Here is a 25,429-nt window from a genome sequence, read left to right on the forward strand (position 1 = left end):
GCGGAGCAGGAAGGAGCTCCGTTTCAGAGCTCCTTCCTGGTTTGCGTCGCTGGGTGCAGCCTTCAGACGGCTGCGCCCAGCAACGCAAGGGAGAAAGGGGCCAAGCGGCCCCTTTCTCCTCCTCCCCACCGCCGTGGGGTGTCCTTGGGGCTTGAAGCCCCAAGGACACCCCTTTCCAAGCTGCGGGGAAGCGGCCTTTTGCCCCAATACACCGATACACCGGGGAAAGGCGCGCCTACAGGCTGCCCCAAAGGGGCGGTCTGTAACTCGCCTATGTGAGGCTAGGAACCAATTCTTCCCTGCAGGGGCTGCACTCCTTCCTCTGCCCCATTTCCATTTTCTTCAATATCCTTCTCAAAATGGCAACCAAATGTAACATTGTGTCTTGTCACCATTTTGAGAGGGATTCAGCAGCTGCTTCATGTAGATATTGAAAAGCTTTGCAGACAGTATTGACCCCAGGCTAATGGACCAAAAACTGAACAACAGTCCCCCAGTACCACCCTCTGGGAACATTGAGCCAAGAGCAGTAGCACAGCAAAGCAATGCCCCCAAGTTGCATATCAGCCAAATGACCCTGAACGATACCATGGTCAATGATATCAAATGCCACTGAAGGATCCAGGAGAACCAATAGGGATTCACTTCCACATCCAACTCCCGGAATGTTGCTTACTTGCCAACATTCAAATTCTGTTAATTCAGAGCGGAAGTAAAAAGTTGTTTTACTCAGTTAGTTTCCTGTTACAGCTTTTCCTTCTTTGGGGATACATGACTTCCTTTTCACTCCAGCTCTAAAATGTCTATACCTCCCTTTTCTCTCTTCACTCAATTAGAAGTGAATGGCAACAAAGTTAAGAAGAAACTTATGGCTCCAAATATAAATTTAACTCTGGATCACAGTGAGGGATCGATTTTGTCTGACTTAGATGACAGCAAAGATATCGATCTGGATGATATAGACACACCATCTGAAAACAGTAATGAATTTGAATGGGAAGGTAAGATACTTCTATATCTTAGCCTTGTGCGCAGGTGTGTTTCCTGCTACCCAGCCACCACTGGGAATCAGTGGAGCTGTTCTGTGGAGCAAATAGCCCCGTGACATTGAACCAACCTTTGATGTCCAGTTCTTTGCAACTATGCATGTTCTTAACCAAAACGGCAAGTCCCCCCACCCAAATCCTGCTTGTCTCTTTTGCAATCTGTGGAGACATGTGTGTGAGGCTGTTCTATTTCCTGCAAAATAAATGGTTTGCAGCAGGTATAAGTAGTCATCATGCTGGTATGAGCAACTTCTTTAAAAATACGTGAATACACACCTTGCAAACCAGTCATTGGGGCCTGCAGTGAAAGCTTTCAGTCACCTATTGCAAATCATATGGTTAATCTACATCTGCCCATCCTTTCTATAAAGTACCATGGGTGACAGTGCAGTGTAGAGGTTTGATGGCTGTGGTATTTTGCTCATTTTGTGTAAACTTTTCTTAATGCATCAGAAAACACCCCAGCCCCAGGTACTTAGACTTTACGGTGCATTGGGCAAGGGAGAGGCCAGAGTTGTACATAATTGGAATAAGGTTTCTGTCTCTTCTCTTCTCTTTAATGCGGCGGTCTGCGTTTTCCCGGAAGGATAGTTTCCATTAACAACTTCTGTCTTGGAAACAAACTACTAACATGCTACAGTAGTTTTTCCACAACTCTGTGGTAAGGTTTGTGCTACTGAAATTACTTTAACAAAGCCCATGAAGATGATGTGTATCCTTCAGGGTGCTTCCAAGATTCTGCTTAGCTTTTGATTGAAATATCTGATGCATGACTGTCACAAATCCGTGTACGGAAATGATTCAGTGCTAAATGTGTAATTGGTGGGGATATGATAGCTGAAGATAAGAGACCTGGAGCTGTCGTCTAATCAAGGGGCTTCAGCAAATTCATAATCCATAAATTCTTCTGGGATATCAATACTGGTTAAAATAAAGAATACTGAATGTGTCAGGTATATACTGTATACAATTAGCTCAAATTCTGGTAATTGCTTTACAAGGGGAAAAAATTGCTTTGCAAATTAAAATCTAATCGGGGGCCAACAGTATCTTATGCTGATTTTTTTTAAAAAAATATGTAATGGTTTCAAGGCTTGGGAAAGGAATCATAGCTTTGTCCTTGAGGAGTCCAACATTGTACACAGTCATTGCTTAATTGCTGATTCAAAATGTAATGCAAACAATTTTTAGATAAGAAATGTCGACCTTTCAGTATCACAGCACAGTTTGTTAAGGTTTTATGTAGACAGTGATTTAGCAAAGCCACTTGGTTAAGTGAATGATTCTTACTATAATGATTTCTTGATTATTATTTTTAAACATGACAGATGATCTTCCAAAGCCCAAAACTACTGATGTAATTAGAAAAGGATCGTTTTCAGAATATGCGGCATCTGATGAAAAAGAGGAGGAAAGGCGGTGGCGAATGTTCCGGATTGGAGATCAAGATCATAGAGTAGACATGAAGGCTATTGAGCCCTATAAGAAGGTTATCAGTCATGGAGGTAAAGATTTCCTGGCAAAAGCTTGTTTACCATCCTAAACTGCCACCAACTATAATGTTTTATTTAATTATCAAAAACACATTGCAATTATTTCTCTTTTTCTTTGCTTTTTTTAACCCCCACCTAGGTTATTATGGTGATGGATTAAATGCAATTGTTGTGTTTGCAGTTTGCTTCATGCCAGAAGGTGGTCAGCCAAACTACAGATACTTAATGGATAATTTGTTTAAGTAAGTATTAAGTGAGGCCCAAATAGGCATGAGACACGTTCCGAGGCGGAGGAAGTTCTTTCTGAAGTTTAGTTGGATGTACTCTGCTAAGCTCCAAATGTTCTAGTAAAAAAAAAATGTTTTTACTTGGTACTGGGACAACGCTACCATTAGTGCCATTTGGGACTTTAAAGGGACTGTATTCCATGACCAGGCCCTGTTCCTGTAACCTCCCATAGCTTATTGCTTCATCCAGTATGGCAGAGGAAGGACCCTGTCACAGATCTCCATCCTTGGGCAAAGATATGTAGGGAGAGATGCTCTTACAGTTGTCGAGTCCCAAAGCCTTTTAGGGCCTTAAATCTTTGGTGGTTAGATGTAATCACTAGCACTTTGAATTCAAACCAGAAGTGTATTGGAGTCACTAGTGGCAACCTGGTTTGCAGATAGCTCTAGCCAAGCTAGCATAAGACTTGCCAATGTTCATGCAGTGATTGTTGCTGAAGGATGATGGTAGTGATAATGATGATGATGATGGAATTTAACAAAAGTACACTAAAGACATAAATCCTCTTTTTCTCCTTTTCCATTCTCTTTTTGTTTCTCTCTTTTTTCCTTTGCATTTCAACAGATATGTTATTGGCACGCTAGAACTGTTAGTTGCTGAAAACTATATGATTGTTTATCTAAATGGTGCAACAACACGGCGGAAGATGCCTAGTCTAGGATGGCTCAGGAAGTGTTACCAGCAGATTGATAGGAGGTAACATTTTAAGACATCCAACTGCACGATCTGTGCAAAGACGCATCAGTGTCTCTGGAGATCTTTAAAGTACTGTTTAGGTTTTGCCATGGAAGGAAAATGCGGGTGCTCATCCCAGATGAAGCATCTCTCCATGCCTTGTTTTCCTTCTCCTCACAGCCAAGACCATCTACTTTTTCTGAGTCACTTCTCTCCTTCCTCCTCTCCACCAGATGTTTATCAGTAGTACCCTCAGTAGCTCTCTGGGGTGGAGGTTTTCGACAGGGCACAAACTGATAGAGACAAGACCCTTGTGCCCTGTCCGCAAAGAGGCATACATACAGGGAATCTAGAACCAGCAGTAAGTGAATTGCTGAAATGATTCTAGCCTGTGTGAAGACTATCTAAACATCCCTGACTTCCCAGCCTGCCAACACTATGACTCAGACTTGCTCTCGCTTTTAGTCAGAAGGCTGAGAAGTAGTAGCCAGTAGTCCTCTGTGCCTATAAAGCCTCTCAGCAAGACCATGGCAACTAGTTGCAGGTCTACATCAGCCAGAATACTCCAAGTGAGACACGTGTAAATGTCCACCCGGAGTGTTCTGGATTTTCTTCTTAATGCAGTTTAAGGCAGGGATGGCACTGTGATCTTGCTGGGTAGTGCAGCTTTCAGAAGAGTTGCTGATCTTAAGCTCTTTGGCAGTTCTTTCTAGCTTACACATACAAGTAGAATGATAGCAAAAACTTGTAAATCATTAGTGATTGCCATGCCCACGCTTAGTGTTTAGGGGACAGGAGGGTGCTTTGCTTCTCTTGCTGACCTTTCTTTCATATTTTGATTTAACTTTAGGTTAAGGAAAAACCTGAAATCATTAATTATAGTTCATCCTTCCTGGTTCATTAGGACGCTTCTGGCGATCACAAAACCTTTTATTAGGTAACACTCAGAATATTGACTCCAGTTTGTTTGTTTTTAAGTGCTGGTGTATTTAGCCTTTTAGTGGTAAATATGTTTTCCCATCTCCTTTTAGCTCAAAATTCAGCCAAAAAATCAAGTATGTCTTCACTTTGGCAGAGCTGGCTGAAATCATCCCCATGGAATACGTTGGCATCCCTGAATGCATAAAACAGTAGGTTGCAATTTAAATGTTCACAGCCCAAGAATGGCATGCAAATATTGCTGTTGCTTTTGGAAGAGGTTTAAGACTAGAGTCCTATTGCTAATCCCAACTAGAGTTGGTCCATCGAGACAATAGTATCTGCATTCTTGTTGAGTTACCTGGTTTCTGTTGATTCAATGCATCTACTCCAATTGGAACTAACATGTATATTAGGGCCTAAATTCACATTGCCTCTTTAGTGATGACATGTCTTTATATCCCATTTTAAAGCCAGGGTGGGCTTCCAAAGCAAATAAAGTTGCAATCCAGTCCAAATAAAGATGCAAAGTATGAGTTGGGGGAATCACCTTATATCCTCTGGCCTTGTGTTGTCTAATTCAGATGATGCAAGCCAAAACCACCAGGGCCAGTATCAGACCCAATCCAGGTAGACTGGACATCCATTGGATCTGACCCTATCCCAGTGTAAACAGCCAGGTCAATTTGACCCCTGGTTTGCCATGGAGTTTCCTAGAAAATGCAGCAAAAGTTGGCTGTTTATACACACACACCCCGCCCCTTACCTTGCCACACCATCACTGGTACTGGGAAGCCCCCATCACTGTGTCTGATGCAGAAACAGGGTGTGTGGCACAGCAATGGGGGGCTTCTCAGTAGGAGCAATAGTGCAGCAAGGTAAGGAATGTGTGCCGGTAGCAGGTCCCAGGTTGGCATCTCTCCCTATCCCTGTGCAAACATAGAGACTAACCCGGATGAGCACGCCTGGCCCATCAGCCCCCAAGATAGACTCTTGGACCAAGGAGTCCCTGGTTTAAACCATGGCTCATCCAGTAAATTCACTTGGATGAAGTGATGGCGGGATCTAATCGATCCCATGGGCTAATCAGGAATAAGGAAGACGATGTCCACACACACAAAACCCAGAACTTAATAGTAGATGAGAAGGGAACAAACCAAAGCAACATTATTGGAACTAAATCCAGTTACTTCTATTCTTCTGTTTTGATTTGTTTTTAAGTATTTGAAGTTAGAATGCCTTGGCTAAATCAATGCTGTTAGCTTGTTGTTTTGGAATTTGCTGATATACAAATCTGCGTCCTGTTGTACTAAAAATCGCAATTTTCCCCACTAAGGTATGAAGAAGAAAAATTTAAAAAGAAAGCCAAAAGGTATACGCACATCTTGATCAGGGCTGTTATCTAACCTAGCCAACTCTGCTGTGCTGTCTTGCTGGGATGGTTTGGGCTTGCTGGGATGCATACAGCATGTGTCAACAAAGCTGCACCTGCAAACTCTTCTGCGTATAATCTGACTAGTTTATGCTGTGGTGTTCTCATTTGTTCCACAAGCAGCTGGTTGCTTTCAAAGTAATCTGAGCAACCAAAAGGCTGGCTATTTGTAGCGCTAATCTGCAAACCTTAAAAGTGCATTCCCACCCCCATCCCCCTTTGACTTGGATAGCAGTTGTTGCTTGCTTGCAAAACGCTTCCCTAATTCTAGCCTGAAGATGACTTTGACTCAGCGGTCACTTAAGTTCAAAATTGTTTGATTTGCACATCCACTATCTAAACTGGCTAAAAAGCCCCCCCCCCCTTTCTTTTCCTTTTTAAATACTTTGTGCTGTCTGCATTTATGCTGTCTTTTTAAATTTCTTTTTTGGGCTTATCAGTGCATGCTGGGTTTTTCTAGTGCTTAAGTTAACATGGCCCGCTAATGCCCCTTTGCCAATACTGACCAGTTCAGTCCACCAGTTGCTGTTGCTACTAACAACTTCACTTGATCCAGAATGTGCCCATTTTGCAGAACTGCTCCAAATATATGTTTGCAGGTGCCATCATTTTTCTTTTGCAAAGAAAGGCTCTGACTTTGTTTTTGCAGAGCAATATTAAAACCCAAGGAAAAAACACCAGAAGGCACTATATGTGCACATAGGATCCTTAGCTAGCTTTCATGTGGCTTATGCCTTTCCGTGTTAGATCCATTCTCTCATTTAGCTTGAGAATTGTTCACATCAGGAGGAAATTTACACAACTCAGTTTTTACTGGTTGAACATTTTTTTCTTTTTTACATCAGGCTTGGCATTGCTTTGGGAGGACGTTCTGCTTTTACCTTCTAAAATTAAAAGCAAAACATGGCTAACTGCAGTTGACTTTGTTCAAATCACTTCTTTTTAGTTCTGTCTCTGAATCCAGATTTTTTTCATTCTGCCTTTCAAAACCATAACTTTCCTGTCACTGTTTTAAAAAACCACCTTTGTCCACCTGTCAAGTTATAATTCATGATGGGAGGCGGTGACACTTGCTGCTCTACTTGTGTTAATTTGCGTTCATTGCAATTGCTAAATAATAAAGCATTTGCTTTTCCCCCCCTGGAAAGAACCTCAAATCTTAGCCACAGCGGGAAACTTAGATTGTTGACTGTTTTCATTTCCCCCTTTCCTCTTGTCTACTAAGCAGAATTGACCAGGAACTTAATGGAAAACAGGAGCAGAAGACAGAACAGTAGAATATTTTTGTGTCTTTTTGATTCGAGCCAAGACTGAAGAATGTGCAGAAGGAAATGACGTCTTGCTTATCGAAATCTAATCCGAGCAGGAGATCGGCTTCCGGACTTTTTGCCCAATGGACTGTCTGCTGCTGAATGGGTTTGCTAGCCCAGGCTAAATGTTGACACTTAACTAGCTGCCTTTATTATAACTGTTTTATATTTCAATGTTGCAAAGCGTCGTTAAGAGGCACTCATTTTTTTTTATCCTAAATGATGCTTATTCAGTAAATATTTATATGCTTAAATGTTAAGGAAAGAGATAATATATATATATTTTTATGACGTCTCAGAACAATATTTTATAAGGTTTATCTGCACCAATCCTTGCAGGTAGACTAGGCCATAAATGACTGCTGTCATTTATTTGGTAATAAAAAGTGCATGACAATTTCTTATAAATGGTCAGATGCTTCTTGGCAAATCGTAGAGACACCATCTCAGTGATTTGCTTTGCTAGTGAGATATTATCAGCTATGTTATTGAAATGTGAAGATTTTTTGTTTTGCCATTTCTTTGCCATTTCCCATATTGGATGTATCTAACTCTTGGATATCCTGATTTGGAGGCTGGGGGCATGAGGAATTTGGGGCACAAAATAGACAGTTTGACCAGAGGGCTTTCAATCTCTGAACATTAAAGAAACATAACCGTGCCAGCTCAGCTTTAATATTTGGCCAGCAGAAACCATAAACATGCCAAACAGCTAATCTTTCAATAGAGTGCTAAGAACGGTACAGCCAGATAACCGCTGAAGAGTAGATGCCAACCTTCCAGGCTGAAGGGCAGAATCATATTTTGTAAGGCATGCAGGCCTTTGGCTTGAAGTGACACCACCCTGTATTTCCTCTCTTGATATTTCTTTTTAGGTTTGCATGTCTGTTGGTTAAGGAAGGTTACGACACCAGAATGTTGTTTGCAATGTGTACTACAGGTTACAGAGGGGGAGCCTGTTCTCAATGGCTCCCCTGTTTCTCCTGTAAAACCAAAGCAATGCAATATGTGATACTCCAGGCATTGCTGGCCTTCATTGCCCTAAGCAGCATAGCTAATGGAGAGGGATTATGGGAGCTGTAGTCCAAAAAAAGCTGAAGGGCCACAGTTGCCCTCCCCAGCTGTCAACTTTAGTTGTACCTGTATACATGGAGGAAAAATATAGCAGCACTGTTTTGTAGCCAGAAAGACTCATTCGCCCTGCAGCGTTGATCCAGCACCTTTCACAAGCACTAAATTCACTTTATATGGTCTTTTTCCTTAGAGGAATCTCGTTTTCAAAACTGCACGTCCACAAAGCGCTTTCACCCATATGTAAAAATGGACTGCACAGGGTGGCCTGGCTCATGGTTTGTCCAAGGTGGACATGTAAACTCTGGATTTGCCATGTGCACTAATTCCTAGGAAGACACTCATCAAAGCAATTGTCTGCAGCAGAGATGTTAAAACATTTTGCTGACCTGGGAAGAAACACCATATATATATTCCCCCCCACTTGTTTTTAATGTTTGTCTCACATGTTGGTGGCACCATCAAATATGCCTTCTCTATCTCCAATGTTTACTTTGAGAGGGATGAAGAATGATGCCCATATGTTGGTTTATAACCTAGTCAATAAATAGTGTTTTACAGAAAGAAAGAAAAATGACTGTAATTGAATGTTTACCTGAATGAAAGTTCCAGCACAATCCTGAAGTGTTTCGGATAAGTATTAGGCTAAAACAGTTGACGATTTGAGCCAAGGGACATTGCCTTGATAGAGGTGACTTTAATTCTTGGTACTGATGTTGGTAGTCTTGTTGGAAATGAGCATTTATTTAATGTCTAGGGGTCCAAGTATACCACAAGAAAAGATTTAGGGGCCTTAGTAGACCACAAGCTAAACATAAATTGGTAGTCCGAAGGCAATGCAATTCTTGCTGCATCAATAGAAGTATCAATTGAGGGAATTAATAGTACCATTCTTACTCTGCTTTGCTCAGACTTCACCTGGAATATTGTGTCTAGTTTTGGGCATCGCAGTTCAAGAAGGACGTTGACAAACTGAAACGTGTCCCAGAGGAGGGCAACCAAAATGGTGAAAGATCTGGAAATGAAGCCTTAGGAGGAGCAACTTAGGGAGCTGGGCATGCTTACACTGGAAAAGAGAAAACAGAGATGTAACATGGTCACCATCTTTAGATATCTGAAGGGTTGTGTAGAAGATAAAGCAAGTTTGTTCTCTGCTGCTCCAGAGACTAAAACACAAACCAATGAGTTCAAATTACAATGAAAGATTCCACCTAAACATTTGGAGGAACTTTTTGACTGTAAGAGCGGCTTGACAGTCAGATAGACTACTGTGAAGGTGGACTCTCCTTCTTGGGGGTCTTTATACAGGTTGGATGGGAATCTTTCAGGAGTGCTTTATTATTATTATTATTATTATTATTATTAGTTTTGATACATTACATTTCATCACTTTCTTAGCTAATAAATATTATATATATATAATAGGGGTCAAATTGATATATATATATATATATATATCCCCCATCCATCCCGCTCTTTTCCCAGGACTGGGACTCATATTTGAAACAAACATAAATTTGGATTTCAGTCTCCTTCTTATAGCAAATAAATAACTAACATCTCACTGTATTCGACTCTTTTTTCCTTTACAGCTCCGGGTTGCTGTCATCTATCGCCCTCCTGGTTCTGCTACCCAATTCCTATCTGACTTTGAATCTTGGCTGACGTTTTTTCTATCTGATACAGTCCCTTCTCTAATCCTAGGTGACTTTAATATTCACCTTGACAATCCCAACAATCCTTCTTCATCTCGCCTTAGATCCCTGTTTGCTTCTTTTGACCTTCAGCCTCATTCTAACTCCTCAACCCATTCCTCTGGTCACTGTCTCGACCTAATTCTTGCTGCTAAGTGTGTCATTTCCGACTACCTGGCATCTGATTTTCCATTGTCTGACCATCATTTAATTTCTTTTACTCTTACTTATATCCCACCTCCTCGTCGTACTGTCCAGCGCCATTTCCGCGACCTTCAGTCTGTTAACTCTGACCATCTCAGTCAGACTTTGAATTCATCTCTCTCTTCTCTTGATCTTGGGGACTCTGCTGATTCAGCAATGTCTTTATTTAATTCCACTCTTTCTTCAACTCTTGACAGCTTTGCTCCTGTATCTGTACGTGTGTCTTCCCCCATGACTAGGCCTCAGCCCTGGCTCACTCCCACTATCAGGTACCTCCGGTCCTGCTCTCGAGCGGCTGAACGTCTTTGGAAAAAGTCTAGGGAACCGGCCGATTTCATTCATTATAAATTCATCCTTTTATCTTTTTCACGCGCTCTGTCTATGGCAAAACAGAACTATTTTAAATCACTGATCTGCGCTAATGAGAGGCGCCCGCAGCGTTTGTTCTCCTGCTTCAATACACTACTCAAACCTTCCTCTCCCCCTGTCTTCTCATCTTTTTCCCCCACTGACTTCGCCAACTACTTCATCACAAAAGTCACTACTATTCGATCTGAAATAGTTCCTCCCGACTTGCCCACTACCACTAACCTCCTGGTACCTTCTACTAATAAACTCTCTGTGTTTCCCCCTGTTTCTCTGGATGAACTCTCTAAGCTGCTAAATTCTTCCAAACCAACTACCTGTTCTCTTGATCCTATTCCCTCCCATCTCCTTATCTCTATAGCCCCTTCTCTTCTGCCCTCGCTCCTCTATATCTTTAATCTCTCTCTCTCTTTGGGTTCCTTCCCTTCTGACTTCAAACATGCTCTCGTTTCCCCAATTCTGAAGAAACCCTCTCTCGACCCCTCTTCTTTGTCTAGCTATCGTCCAATTTCTCTTCTTCCTTTTCTTTCTAAGGTCCTAGAACGGGTCGTTTATTCTCGCTGTATTAAGTTTCTTGAAGCCAACTCCATCCTAGACCCCTTCCAATCTGGCTTCCGCCCACGGCACTCTACAGAGACAGCCCTCACCAAGATCTCAAATGATCTCTTGCGGGCCAAGGCAAACGGCCTCTACTCTATTCTCATTCTTCTCGATTTGTCTGCAGCCTTTGACACTGTTGATCACTGTCTCCTGGTCGATTTACTTTCTGACCTTGGGTTCGCCGACTCTGCTCTCGACTGGTTTAAATCTTACTTGTCAGATAGATCTTTTGCAGTGGTCACGGGTGGTCAAACTTCATCCTCTGTTCCGCTATCTGTTGGAGTTCCCCAGGGCTCTGTCTTGGGTCCCCTTCTGTTCTCTCTATACACACTGTCTCTAGGTAAACTCATTAGTTCTTTTGGTTTCTCCTATCATTTGTATGCCGACGACACTCAGTTGTATCTCTCCACCCCTGACCTTTCGACGGGGCTTGAACAGCAAGTTTCTTCTTGTCTGACTGCCATCTCTCAGTGGATGCGGCTTCGGCGCTTGAAGCTCAACATGTCTAAGACTGAGCTTCTCGTCTTTCCACCTAAACCCACCCTTCATTATTCCTTTTCTGTTTCTGTCGATGACACTTCTATTCAACCGGTTCATCAAGCCCGCAGTCTTGGCTTCATTTTTGACTCTTCCCTGTCATTTATTCCCCAGATCCAGGCCACTGCAAAGACCTGTAGATTCTTTCTCCACAACATTGCCAAGATCCGTCCATTCCTCTCAATCTCTACTGCCAAGACTCTAGTCCATGCCCTAGTGGTTTCGCGACTAGATTATTGTAACCTCCTTCTAACAGGACTTCCTCTTTCACACCTCCATCCTTTAATATCTGTCCAGTATTCAGCTGCCCGTATTGTCACATCCGCTCGCCGCTTTGACCATGTTTCTCCTCTTTTATCCTCCCTTCATTGGCTCCCCTTCCCCTTCCGCATCCGGTACAAGCTTTTGTTACTGACTTTCAAAGCCCTCCATGGGTTGGCCCCTCCTTACTTATCTGACCTTCTTTCTCCTTACATTCCTACTCGCACCCTCCGCTCTGGTAGTCAGGGTCTCCTGTCACAATGTAGGACTACCACTGCCCCCTCCCGAATTCGTCCCTTCTCGCTTGCTGCCCCTTACTCCTGGAACCTTCTTCCCCCACATGCACACCTCATCACTTCTCTGCCCAGGTTCAAAACTGAATTAAAGACTATATTGTTTAGAGAAGCATTCCCAGAGGTGAGCCCCTTTCTGACCCAGGAAGCCTCCTTCTAACCATCCATCAAGAAGCCAAGCCCTTCCTCCAGTCCATCTGCCTTGGTCCAGGCCTCGGAGGTGGAAAAGATCTGCTGGACCTGATCCTATTCCCCCCCACCACTCCCTTCTCCTTTTGTGTCGTGTCTTTTAGATTGTAAGCCTGAGGGCAGGGAACCGTCTGACTAAAAAATTGATGTACAGCGCTGTGTAAACTTACAGCGCTTTATAAATAAAGGTTAATAATAATAATAATAATATAGATGGCTTCCAATATTATGTTTCATAAATGAATTTCAGGAGTGCTTTAGTTGTGTCTTCATGGCAGGTCTAGAGCTACTGCCACATTGCAGAATTCATCCAGTTTGACATCATGGCTCCATCCTATGGAATCCTGGGATTTCTAGCTTCTTGTGGCACCAGAGTTCTCTGACAGGGGAGGCTAAATGTCTCACAATACTACAAATCCCAGATTTCCGTAGCATTGCGCCATGGCAGTTAAAGTGGTGTCAAACTGCATTAATTCTGCAGTGTAGATGTAACCTTGGTAACTCTTCTGGATTTTATGATTTATTCAGGAAGATTATTATGTCCAAAGGACTAACTTTCTATACTGATGTTTAGTTAGGAATACAGAATGCTTGCTGCCATAATCCTCTTGGATCTGGGGTCTGATCATAATCAGATCCTGGGTCTGTTCTATTGTCAGAAATGATTCTCTTGTAGCTCTCTAGGATTTCAGACAGGATTCTTTATTACCCAGCCTGGAGATGCCAGGAATAGAACCCGGGCCTCATGCGCACAAAGGAAACAATCCGCCACAATACAGTCCTTCCTGTGTAAATGCTTCTTAGGAAATGTTTTGTGTTCCGTAAAAACTGCCCTGTTCCTTGAATTGATTTTTTGCTGACCTACAAATGCAGAGATTAACCAGTTCATTGCCTGAAACTCATATATCTGAAATCTGAAATACTCCAAAACCCAAATCTATTTTCACGTTAGTCTCAAAGGTTTGCATACTTTCCCCCCTTTGCATACTTTTCTCATGGGTGGCTGAGGCAGTGTCACCTTTGCTTTCGGATGGTTCAGATGTACACAACCTTTTGTTTCATGCACAAAATTCCCTCCAATAAATGGATATTTTTAAGGGAGTGGGTGAAGGGTTATTATCTCAATTCAAACTGTTTCAGTACTACAAATAATACTTGATGCTGGGGCTGAGGTTACAGTGGCTGAATTAGAGAATAGGTGCTGATAACTCAGGCAGTGTCACGATATTTTGTGTTAATGATTATATTAATATATTTTATTAATTGATTTATTGGTTAACAGAAGCTATATCCAGGCATTAGCCACCTTGCTTTCCTGAGCCCTAGCTTCATTGCTTTCTTTTTGTGCAAAGCATTCACTTAGAGCCTTTCCAGGCAAGCAAGAACCCTAATCAATCAATCAATCAATATTGATTGATCAATTAATTACTCGAGACTGTTTGCAGGCATTAGCCATCCCTCTTTCCTGAGACTTATCTCCATTAAGCTTTCCTTTTCTGCAAAGCATTAGACCCTTTCCAGGCAAGCAAGAACCCTAATCAATCAACCAACCAACCAATCAATCAATCAATATTGATTAATTAATAGAGCCTATATCCAGGCAATACCCACGCTGCTTTCCTGATCCCTATCTCCATTAAGCTTTCCTCCACAGCATTCACTTAGCCCCTTTCCAGATAAACAAGAACCCTAATCAATCAATCAATCAATCTTGATTGGTTAATTAATAGAGGCTCTATCCAGGCATTAACCACCCTGCTTTCTTGAGCCCTATCTCCATTAAGCTTTCCTTTCCTGCAGACCATTCATTTAGACCCTTTCCAGGCAAGCAAAAACTCCAATCAATCAATATTGATTGATTGATTGATTGATAGAGGCTGTTTGCAGGCATTAGCCATCCCTCTTTCCTGAGACTTATCTCCATTAAGCTTTCCTTTTCTGAAAAGCATTAGACCCTTTCCAGGCAAGCAAGAACCCTAATCAATCAACCAATCAATAAATATTGATTGATTAATTAATAGAGCCTATATCCAGGCAATACCCACCCTGCTTTCCTGATCCCTATCTCCATTAAGCTTTCCTCCAAAGCATTCACTTAGACCCTTTCCAGGTAAACAAGATTAATCAATCTTGATTGGTTAATTAATAGAGGCTCTATCCAGGCATTAACCACCCTGCTTTCTTGAGCCCTATCTCCATTAAGCTTTCCTTTCCTGCAAACCATTCATTTAGACCCTTTCCAGGTAAGCAAGAACCCTAACCGACCCATATACAATATGTCGAAAGGGATTCTGGGAGTCGTAGTCAAAAAGCCTCGTTGCTCTCAGCGTGAGCTGCGCATGCGCCAACCTCTAGCTGCGCCGCAAAGGCTTGATTAGGTGTCTCACTTAGGCGCATGCGCAGACGAAACTCGAGTTTAGAATCCTAGACGGGCTCATCTCTATGGTTGCGCTTCAGGCAGCTAACTCTATGGTTCGTGAGAGACTTCCGCTTCCGGGTCAAACTGCCTGGAGGAAAAAAAGGAGACGAAACGGCGGCGTTTCTTGCCTCTCAGGCCCAGCTGCCTTTCCTCGTCCCGGGCTGGAGGTTGTGAGGTGAAAGGGAGCGAGGGAGGCCCGGCCTCCGCTTTGCTCAGGTAGGCCTCAGGCCTCGCACTCTAGGAACCGTCATTGGCGCCGATTGTTGGGTTGTTTTCCTCCAGAGGAGGCTTTTGTGTGTTTATCTTTATGCTTTTAAGTCGCCTCTAGACCCAGAGGGTTCATCCTTTCCCCTTCATGGGGCTTTCCTAGGGCAGGAATCCTCAGGGTGGTTTCCTTGGTGGTCTCCCCTCCAAGGTCCGTCCAGGGCTGGCCCTGCTTAGCTCCCAAGATCAAAAGGAGGCTTTCTTTTTAGGCCAGGAATCCTCAAGGTGGTTTCTTTGGTGGTCTCCCCTCCAAGGACCGTCCAGGGCTGGCCCTGCTTAGCTCCCAAGATCAACGCACAGAGCTTTCAGTTTCTCAGAAGGTTTTCTTTTAGGCCAGGAACCCTCAGAGGGGTTTTCTCTGGCGGTCTCCCCTCCAAGGACTAACCAGGGCTGGTCCTGCTTAGCTCCCAAGATCAGAGGCAATCCCTGGGGCACTGAGGGTGTGGGACTGTGCCTTCAGGCCATGGCTCAGCATACGGCGGCCCAATGGATTTCACTGGGTTTTCTTAGACAAGGCTTTGGCCAGTTCCTTCCTCTGAAATGGTGGTTCCCATGCAAGGTCTAACCAGGGCTGGCCCTGCTTAGCTTCCAAGATCAGGCAGAGTTTGGTGCCTTCATGGTGTGTCTATGTGTCTTCAAGTCATGGCTTGACTTATGGTGGCCCTGTGGATTTCCCTGGTTTGCTTAGGCAAGGCTTTGGCCGGTTCCTTCCTCTGAAATAGAGCTGGTGCCTACCATTCAAGGGCTGGCCCTGCTTAGCTTCCAAGACCAGATGCAGTCTCTGGTGCCTTCAGGTCCTGGTCAGCATGTGGTGGCCCCATGAATCTCATAGGGTTTTCTTAGGCAAGGAAGACTCAGAGGTCCTTATAATAATAATAAAGTTTTTATTTATATTTTCCTGCCTCTCCCTACGGATCAAGGCAGGATGACAGCCAGTATCGAATCACAATACATCACAGTTACAATTAGTTAAAATCAGCTCCAGTAATAACATATTTCGTAAAAACACACAATTTACAAATACAATATAAAAACATCCTGAGATAGAAATATATTTGGGTGATTCCCTTTATAGAGGGTCAGGGGGTATGCTTGCTGGAAGAGATGGGTTTTCAGCGCCTTCTTAAAGGCGTCCAGGGTGGAGATACATCGAATCTCTTCCGGGAGGTTATTCCAAAGCGTTGGGGCCGCAGCTGTGAATGCTCTTTGGTGAGTAACTGTTAATCTCACTTTGGGGCATTCAAGTAGGAGCTTTCCAGTTGTTCTGAGGGTGCGGGGCGGATTGTGTAGGGAGAGGCGTTCCCTCAAGTAACTCGGGTCCAAGCCATATAGGGCTTTAAAGGTAATAACCAACACTTTGTATTGGGCTCGGAAGCTAATTGGCAGCCAGTGTAAGGATTTTAATACCGGTGTAATATGGTCCGATCTAGGTGTTCCCGCGACCAACCTGGCTGCAGCGTTTTGAACTAGCTGCAGCTTCCGAACCTGGTACAAAGGTAGCTCCATGTAGAGCGCATTACAGAAAACTAAGCAAGAGATTACCAGTGCATGTACTACAGTTTCAAGGTCCTTTCGGTCCAGACAGGGACACGGCGTATCAGCCGAAGCTGGTACCAAACACTCCTGGCCATCGCATCCACCTGGGATGATAACTGTAAGAATGGATCCAGGAGTACTCCCAAACTGCGAACTCTGTCCTTTAGGGGAAGTGTGACCCCCGTCCAGGACTGGATGGCAAATTTCCCTGTCTGGTCTTGAGGTATCTATCACAAGTTTTCTCAGGATTCATCCTGAGTTTGTTTTCCCTCATCCAGCCCATTACTGACCCCAGACAGGCATCTGAAGGAGAGATGCCTTCCTTAGTCACTGTCTCAGTCGGAGACATGGAGGGATAGATCTAGGTGTCATCAGCATACTGATAACACCAAGCTCCATGCTTCCAGATGATCTCTCCCAGCGGCTTCATGTAAATGTTGAATAGCATGGGGGACAGGATGGTGCCCTGAAGGACGCCAGATGTCAGCTCTCTTTTACGAGAGCAGCTGTCCTCCAGCCTCACCATCTGGAACCTTCCTGAGAGGGAAGACCGGAACCACTGGAGCATAGTACTCCCAATGCCAAACTCTCTCAGGCGTTCCAGAAGGATACCATGGCCGATGGTATTGAAGGCCACTGAGATGTCCAAGAGCACCAACAGGGTCATACTTCCCTTGTCGATGCCTCTGTCCTTCCTCTGAAATGTAGCCTCCAGCGCCTGGTGTTCATTGGTGGTCACCCTTCCAAGTACTAAGCAGGTCTGGCTCTGCTTAGCTTCCAAAATCAGACGGGGTCTGGTGCCTTTGAAGTATTTAATATGGCCTCCTGGACTCCAACAATTGCCCTCCCCCCAAATATAGAAATTCCTCCTATTTGTGTGAGTGTGTCTTCAGGTCTCCTGTTGACGTTTGGCGACCCCATTAATCTTCTCATGGGGTTTTCTTAGGCAAGGAAGACTCAGAGGTGTTTTTGCCAGTTCCTCCCCTCTGAAATGTAGCCTAACAGCACCAGGTATTTGCTGTTGGTATTTGCTATAAGGTCTCTTTAAACACTGAATGTTATATGCTTTCCCCCTCTGGCCTAGTTGGATAACTCTTATGTTCGATCTCCTAGATCTTCAGTGCGAGTCAAGGTGGTTTTAGGTCTTTGGATGATCGTCAAGCGTTTTGTTATTCTCCTGAGCCATGGCTTACCAGCTGTATAGAAACACCACATTGGGGAACAGTCTTCAGGAAAGCCTGGATGAGCTCATACAGGTGAGGTACATCCCCGCCTCAGCCTTTCTTTGATACATCTGAACATCTGCATAGCGTATTGGTAATTCGGATTCAAGCCCCAATAGATTAGTGCATGGTCCTTGAGATGTAGATATCGTTCCCACTCCTCATTCGCCACCCTCACTGCAATATTTGTACCATACTTGGAATTATAATCAAAGGTTGACAGATCACTAAGAGGAGAAGAGTAATTCAAGATGGAAGATTTTATTTCTTTTATAAAGATGGCCCACTAACTTCTCAACGTTTTCACGGAACCCTGTGGGAATTTGGAAACCTCACCTTTAAATCCAAACGCAATTCAGTACCAGAAGCCAAATTATTATTAACACAGTGAAACCGCTATCCACACAAGTCTGATTCTCTGTTTTCTGAGTTATATGTGATTCTGAGTTATGAGACCATTAACTCTTGACAATTGATTTAGTAAACAAATTAGGATATATCCTCAAACCCCAGTCCATTGACAGTAGTTGGAACAGAAATAATGGGTTCTTGGCATACACATGATAACACATGCCAGAAACTTGTAGGTCTTCATGCCTGCTTTATTACATCACTTTTCTGGTCCTTATCCATATCATATCATGCACTGGGTCAGAACTTCTTCCTCTGTTCCCATGTTTACTTACCCGTCTTGGCTTGACGTAGATAGTGTCTCCCACCTTTGTCCCCAAAACTTCTCTTTATGACCACACAGTTTGCAATTCACTATTATGATGTATTCTCTTTGCACACACTCACACACCCCAATTGATTTAAACATATGTCCATCATGGCTGTATAAAGTATACTGAGGTCCAGTCCAAACTGCAGAAATAATCCACTTTGACACCACTTTAACTGCTCAGTTCTAATGGAATTCTGGGGACTGTCATTTTGTGAAAGATTTCGCCTTCTCTGCCAGAGAGCTCTGGTGCCACAATAAAATACAATTCCCAGGATTTCCTAGCACTGAACCAGGGCAATTAAAACGGTGTCAAACTGGATTATTTCTACAGTGTGAATTGGACTTGAGTCTACGAAAGCTTATGGTATAAACTTCTTTCTTTCAGCCTCTGACATCTCTTTCTATGCTGAAACAGGGCTGTATCTCTGAATAATTTGGTAACCTTGTAGCATGTGTGAATATATAAACATAAAATTGTAATTTTAATGGGGAGGTTGTGAGAAATGTTTATTTTTTTCTTGAATGCTATGCATCCTCAGAGCCAGAATATAAGTTATCCTCTTTTATCCCCTTTCTCCCTGCTGCTTTCAGTCTCAACAGATCACCCCACAGCTGGCCCTCCAAGTACTACTTCAGTTTGACAAAGCTATCAATGCTGCATTGGCACAGCGGGCCAGAAACAGAGTCAATTTCAGGGTAAGGAAACCAAATGCCCTTCTCTTCACTCTAATTCCTGATGGCTTGACTATAAGCAGACATTAATAGGCTATCATTCAAGGTTTTTCTCCCTAGCAACTGTGTACAGCACCGGTGGGGAATTAGACCCTCAAGCCATTTTTGAGATTTGCTGCCAAAATCCTAGCAATTGCATTCAGGAATATGGTGTGCTACATTTTGGGGTGTCATTTTTTTTGAGAAACAAGGCAAGTGCTCCCTGTTCTCTATGTTTTCTAGCAGAATTGCTGCTGTTTTGGCACTGGTTCAGTAGAAATCAGTAGTTGCTTCCACCATCCCTTCAGTAGGGATGACCTTCCAGTTTAAGGAAACTTTAATGATTTGTACATCAGCAACACCCTCCATTTCATTTCTCCCATTTATTTGGTGCTGTTTGTTCCTTTAGCAACCACAGGGAGGCTCTGCAAGTCCACCCTGTTTTGTTACTGTTCCTGGGGAGTATTTTCCAGGAGGAGGTTGGCAGGGAGATGCTTTCAAGGATGCAGTTCCAGAGAGCAGATCTGTTTGCATTTCCTGAGACGTTTGCTCTCTCTCTCTTTCTCTTTCCAAAAGGGCTCTCTCAACACATACAGATTTTGTGACAACGTCTGGACTTTTGTACTAAACGATGTTGAATTCAGAGAGGTCACTGAGCTGGTGAAAGTGGACAAAGTGAAAATTGTAGCCTGTGATGGAAAAAGTAAGTGCTGGACTTTGGTCTTTGGGGAGATGGGGGAGAGCAGCTAGCAAAGGGGTTGTGGTTGTCCTTTGCCGTCAAGATGGCTTTGACTTACAGCAGCCTTTTGAATAAGAGACTTCTTTGAACCTCAGAAATCAACAGCTGTACTCAGGTCTTGCAAGCTGAAGGCATCTGGGGCTTCTTGGTTGAATCGATACTCCTGTGTTGCAGTTTCCCCTCTTTTCCTGCTACTTTGCACTTTACTGAGCATCATCATTATCATACAGTCTTCTTTTCACTAGGCTGACCATGGTCAACTCCCTCAATCTTTCCTTGCTTTGTTCTCCATACCTCTTGACATCTTCATAGTCCTTTTCTAAATCTATCCCAACTTGTCTATATACTTAAAATGACATGCCTGACTAACACAGAAAATAGTGATATTTTTTTTCTGGCCCAAAAAAAGGAGAATACATTCTTGCTCTTGGTGGTGGGAAGCATGTGGAAATGCCATCCACCTGCATTCCAGTCAACAGCAGGTCAGATGTGCTTCCCTCAGAGCAGCTGCTGCCCAGTAAAGTAGGTTTGAAGGGAGGAAGCACTGCTTACTTAAATATACTGACCTAAGTAGCCAATGTAGAATACTGGTTTGTATTTCTCACCCTGCAACACCCCGGCTGAAGAGATGGGATGTACTGGCTCCATGGCAAGACCCAGAGGCCAGCTGGCTCGAGTCCTGGATTTCTAGGCAAGCTTCCAGTCCCCTTTCTTTGCAGGAGTTATCCCTAGCATGTTGCCCTTTTCTCTTCCCTGTTATTTATTTATCTGACTTGTATCTCATGGTTTGTTCTTCCCCCAGGACTGGGACTCAGTTATCTGTTCACCACCTACCTTACTGTCCAGCTAAAACTGATTTATTCCTTACCTCCATCGGCTTTTTCTTTCTCTCCTCTTTGGCTCTTGATTTCTTTGAAAGCCTGGATCTTGGCAGAGGGATAAATGTCGTAAAGTAAATACAGCTTAATTGGCAAAGTCTTGTCAGGTTTTTTGGGTCCTTGAGCAGTGTTTGCATAAGGAGCACAAGAGGAACATTATAGTGGCAGGTTTAGCAATTCTCAGAAGTCTTTTGCCATTATGTCTTTTCCAGCCAGAAAGCAACACTGGCAGGAGTTATTCCCAATGGAGTCATGACACTGATATTTTTCTGCATCAAGCAGAGGTCAGACTAAAGTAGGAATAGGCAAAGTTGCAATCACAGGGCCTTTGGGCCCCCCAGGGGTCAGTAATATTGTAAATTTACTTAGGCCCGTTATAGACGGGCCTAAAAGTCGCGCTCTGCACGTGCTAGGGTTAGGAAGCGGCGGCGCTTCCGCACACCCCCAACCCTAGCATGCACAGAGCGTGCACAAAATGGCGGCGGCCATTCCACACAGCCACCGCCATGACTACGTCATGACCGCGCCACCTCTAAACGGGCGGCACGGTTGTGACGTAGTGGGGCCGCGCGAGGGCGCATAGAGCGCCCTTTCTGCAGCCCTGTAAGGAGCTCTGTTTCAGAGCTCCTTCCAGGTTTGCGTCGCTGGGCGCAGCCTTTACATGGCTGCACCCAGTGACGCAGAGGAGAAAAGGGCCCTGCCGCCATTGGGTGTCCTCGGGGCTTGAAGCCCCAAGGACACCCCTTTCCAGGCCGCGGGAAAGCAGACTTTTGAAGCTTCCTCACGGCCTGGAAAGTGGTGGATTGGGGCCTCGGAGGCTGCTGTTGTGGCAGCTGAGGCCTCGATACACCGGGGAAAGCAGCGCCTACAGGCCGCCTCAAAGGGGCAGTCTGTAACGCGCCCAACTTACTTATTTCCAAAATGTCTTTTGGGATTGTGGAAGGCATTTCCACTACTTTTTTTTTAAAGCAAGAGAAGTTGTACCTTGGGGGATAAAGGCTTCCAAGGTCCTTTAGGAGACAAATGTTTCCTGCTAGCCCTCCACGGTTGCCCACCACTGCTTTAGTCTGACCTCTGCGTGATGCAGAAAACCCAGAGCTCCTGCATCCATAATGGATAATTGTCCAGGACTTTTTTCCCCTCTAGCTTTCCTGAATCGGCTGCCCATCTGATAACATACCCGGAAATCTGCCTTTATGCGAAGTCCAGGCTTTCCTCTTAACTGCTTGTTAATTTGTTTGCCCAGGTCATTTGTGTGCAAATAACATCCTTTCATAAAACACAAGTAAACACTCACTGTCTTGATAGGCAAAGAAATAGCAGATACATGTGGACAACGGGGTCTTGTATTCCAGGGAGCAGTTGACACATGGAAGAGGAAGAGGAGGAGGCAGCAGCAAGAACAGGGTGTTTCTTCCTATCTTGAGTTAAGACAGAGATTGATTCTACATCAAGAAGGCAGTAAATAACTTTATATTCATAGGGATATGCCACAGTTGTACCGTGTCACCTTGTTAAGTGAAGTGTGACATGCACAACTGAATATGCAACCAAGTGTGCATGCCCAGTTCTTGGTATGTAATGAACACTGGCACCACATGGCCAACTCCAGACTCATAATAACTGTACTGTCTTCCATGTTGGTCCCAAGCTGAAGTCAAGGTGCTTGTTTTGAACTCTCCTCTCTGTATATGCCTTTAAGTCACTGGTCGACTTAGGGCAACCCCATAAATTTCATAGGGTTTTCTTAAACAAAGAATAATCAGGTGGTTCTGCCAGTTCTTTCCCCTGAAACATAGCGTGCAGTACCTAGTATTCCTTGGCGGTCTCCCATCCAAGGACTAACCACACCTGAGTCTGCTTCGCTTCCAAGGTCAGATAGGATCTGGTGCCTTCAGGGTGTTTAGACCTCTTTTTACCTAGGTAGGTGCTGTATTTCATAGAATCTTAGAATTGGTAGGGCCCCACAAAGGCCATCTATTCCAACTCCTTTTGTTCATTTAGTGATCTATTCTTAAACTGTTTTCCTAAGATTTTGATGCTTTTAATCACTGTATTGTTTTTTTTATTGTAAAAGTCCTTGACTCCATGGGAGAAAAGTTTATAAAAATAAAACATATCTGCCTGACTTGTTTAATTCAACTTTTATAACGTCTCTTGTGAGCTAAGAACCAAGACATTGCAGGTTCCTTTGTGAAACGCTACACTTCTCATCCCAGACTTGGTGTTGATGCCTGTCACATAACTAATGGATTTTAAAGTCCTCCTACTTAGTTTTCACCAGCTGTGTCTCCTAACGTGTCTTTTTTCTTTTCTTTTCTAGATACCGGTTCCAATGCTGCTGAGTGAGGAGGAAGCTGAGCCTCTGCACCAGCCTTGTCTTTAAGGGGCTGCCCTTCCAGGAGAAGAGCACAGCCAGAGACTGTGTTGATCACTATTTTTTAATGATACAAACATGAGAAATCCATGCTGGAATGCCTTGTGGAACTGTGTTGGCAAGGTCTCTTGAAGTCACTTGCTAGAGGCAAATAATCTTTTTGCTTTTTTTAAAGAGAGAGAGAGTGCAGGGGGGGGGAAATAAGGATGGAGCAAACTTTGTTGCTTTGGGGGTTCATCAAGGTAACTTCAATAAACCTTATTTAAAACTTTTAAATGAGCATTACTTAATTAGACTTCAGATTTTTTTTAAAAAAGAAAGGTATTATTTATAACATGAGAGCTAGTGTGGTGCAAAGATTTGAATGTTGGACTAGGTCTCTGAAAGACCAGGGGTCCAGTGTTCAGTCTTTGACAGAAACCCAATGGGTGATACTGAGCAGATCACTCAACAAGGCAATGGCAAATGCCTCCAAAGAAATCTTGCCAAGAAAATCCCATGATAGATTTTTCTTGGGGTCGCCATAAATCAGAAATGACTTGAAGGCAACAACAACAAAAGGTTCCTTCTGAGAGCTTCTTTCCACCCTGCTATGCTTGTCAGACACAAGCAAGCAAAGGGAGAAGCCAAGAGAAGGAACTTTCAAGGGAATTTGAAACCAAGTCTACCATTTCCAAAGCATCCAGAAATAACACAGCTGGTGTTTTGACATGCCTTAATCTGACACCAGCCGGGCCATTGTTAACCCCTTGGATCTTGTTTCTGCAGAGAGTGACAAAAGTGAGCAAACCACATTCCGGGTGTGTTTAGATATTTAGGCAGCCATTTCATTTCATGCTTCAAGGGGGTTTTGCCGTCACGTCTTCCTCTTCAGCCGCGCCCCTTAAGCCTGGGAATGTGAAACCCATAAAAGAATGCAGGGCAAGATGGTAATCTGTCTGTCCATCTACACCCAGAATGTAATGTGCCTTTCACGACGTCTGCATGTGAGGTCATAGTGGGATTCCCAAAATATACCTGCTGCCAGGTATCTTCCCCACCCTACCCTGCTTTTTTCTGTTTTTGTGTTCAGGCAGAGCAAGGATGTACTGTTGTTGCAACATTATTTTGGCTGACCAAGCCCCACTGAGGCAGCAAAGTTCTCTGATGGTGGTGATGGAGTCTCCTCTTGGAGATTCTAAAACAGGTTGTACAGTGAAGGGGAAACTTATTTTGGGTCCATCAATGGCGACATAGTGAATTATAGACTGCAGTTTATTTAATGACAAAATGCTAGTCCAGATGTTAGCATTCCATATGCCAATGAAGCAAACATACACCTTACCATTTATGTGGGTAGAATTCAGAGGCACAGCTGTGTTCTGGAATATCGATGTGCAAATGGATCGTACGGCACCTTTGAGACTGAGAAAACTAAATTTTGTAGACTTGCATCTACTTCTTCAGATGCATGCCAAAACATACACTTGCACTAGCAAAAATAATAATAACCCAAGTTGATATATTGTCTACAAATCAGAGCAAAATGCTCTCTCAGCCTCAGAGGATGGCAATGCCAAGCCCCTGTGACGAAAGCTGCCAAGAAAACCCAATGATAGGTCCACCTTAAGGGTCTTCATAAGTTGGAAATGACTTGAAGGCACACAAAAATATGAAGCCTTGGACAAGTCACAGTTTCTTAGCCTCAGAGGAAGCCAAGAAAATCCTGTGGTAGGGTTGCCATAAGTCCAAAATGACTTGGAGGCACACAATAACAACAAACACCTTGGTACCAGCAAACCTCCAAGGGGATAGCATTCCACAGGAGGGGTGCCACTGCCAAGAAGGCCCCAACCTGTATTCTCCATCACCGTATTTACCCCCTGGTAGGACACAGATGAGGACCCCTTTGACAGCTTTTAATCCTCTGACAAGGTCTAAATCCATTCAGGATTGCAGCCGTTATGTAAATACACCTTCACTGAGTTGGCTCAAAGCTTTACATTCGTGTGCGTTTACCCTTTGATGGAGAGCCGCAACATTGTTCTTTAATGCTACATCCTTTGATAGCTGTCCACAGGAATTCCAGTCAATAGGGAGCTCCACCCTGGCTTTCTACGTCTTACAAGCAAAATCTTCTATGGCAAACATTGACTCAAAAGATTAACTGATTATTTGGACATCTTATTTCCAAATGGATTC

The 25,429-nt window shown here is 43.7% G+C and overlaps 2 protein-coding genes across 5 annotated transcripts in view; both read left to right on the forward strand.

The window, feature by feature from the left end:
• The window catches only part of BNIP2 (BCL2 interacting protein 2), a 15,465-nt gene extending 6,672 nt beyond the window's left edge, over nucleotides 1–8,793 (forward strand). The window contains exons 4-11 of one of the 4 annotated variants that reach the window (XM_042475493.1): nucleotides 837–1,001; nucleotides 2,375–2,551; nucleotides 2,679–2,781; nucleotides 3,392–3,523; nucleotides 4,353–4,439; nucleotides 4,534–4,632; nucleotides 5,757–5,792; nucleotides 7,081–8,793. In XM_042475493.1, coding sequence (XP_042331427.1) covers nucleotides 837–1,001; nucleotides 2,375–2,551; nucleotides 2,679–2,781; nucleotides 3,392–3,523; nucleotides 4,353–4,439; nucleotides 4,534–4,632; nucleotides 5,757–5,792; nucleotides 7,081–7,129 — 848 coding nt within the window. In that variant the 3' untranslated portion in view covers nucleotides 7,130–8,793. The remainder of the gene's footprint in view (nucleotides 1–836; nucleotides 1,002–2,374; nucleotides 2,552–2,678; nucleotides 2,782–3,391; nucleotides 3,524–4,352; nucleotides 4,440–4,533; nucleotides 4,633–5,756; nucleotides 5,793–7,080) is intronic. The other 3 variants (XM_042475496.1, XM_042475495.1, XM_042475497.1) reach the window with 3 other exon arrangements.
• A 6,061-nt stretch (nucleotides 8,794–14,854) lies between these two features.
• On the forward strand, nucleotides 14,855–23,515 carry GTF2A2 (general transcription factor IIA subunit 2). The gene is made up of 5 exons (XM_042477466.1): nucleotides 14,855–15,012; nucleotides 17,710–17,852; nucleotides 19,135–19,239; nucleotides 19,831–19,957; nucleotides 23,195–23,515. Exons 2-5 carry the CDS (start codon nucleotides 17,781–17,783, stop codon nucleotides 23,218–23,220), a joined length of 330 nt encoding a protein of 109 aa, XP_042333400.1. The 5' UTR covers nucleotides 14,855–15,012; nucleotides 17,710–17,780; the 3' UTR covers nucleotides 23,221–23,515.
• Nucleotides 23,516–25,429: the final 1,914 nt, after the last annotated feature.

Source organism: Sceloporus undulatus, chromosome 6 (genome assembly GCF_019175285.1).
Source record: "Sceloporus undulatus isolate JIND9_A2432 ecotype Alabama chromosome 6, SceUnd_v1.1, whole genome shotgun sequence".
Lineage (NCBI taxonomy): Eukaryota > Metazoa > Chordata > Lepidosauria > Squamata > Phrynosomatidae > Sceloporus > Sceloporus undulatus.

Bases quoted from the DNA above. Each gene is read 5' to 3' on its own strand.
- GTF2A2 (XM_042477466.1), top strand. From the start codon at position 17,781: ATGGCTTACCAGCTGTATAGAAACACCACATTGGGGAACAGTCTTCAG. The intron at 17,853-19,134 runs GTGAGGTACATC...TGCTGCTTTCAG, and splicing joins GCCTGGATGAGCTCATACAG to TCTCAACAGATCACCCCACA. The intron at 19,240-19,830 runs GTAAGGAAACCA...TCTTTCCAAAAG, and splicing joins GAAACAGAGTCAATTTCAGG to GGCTCTCTCAACACATACAG.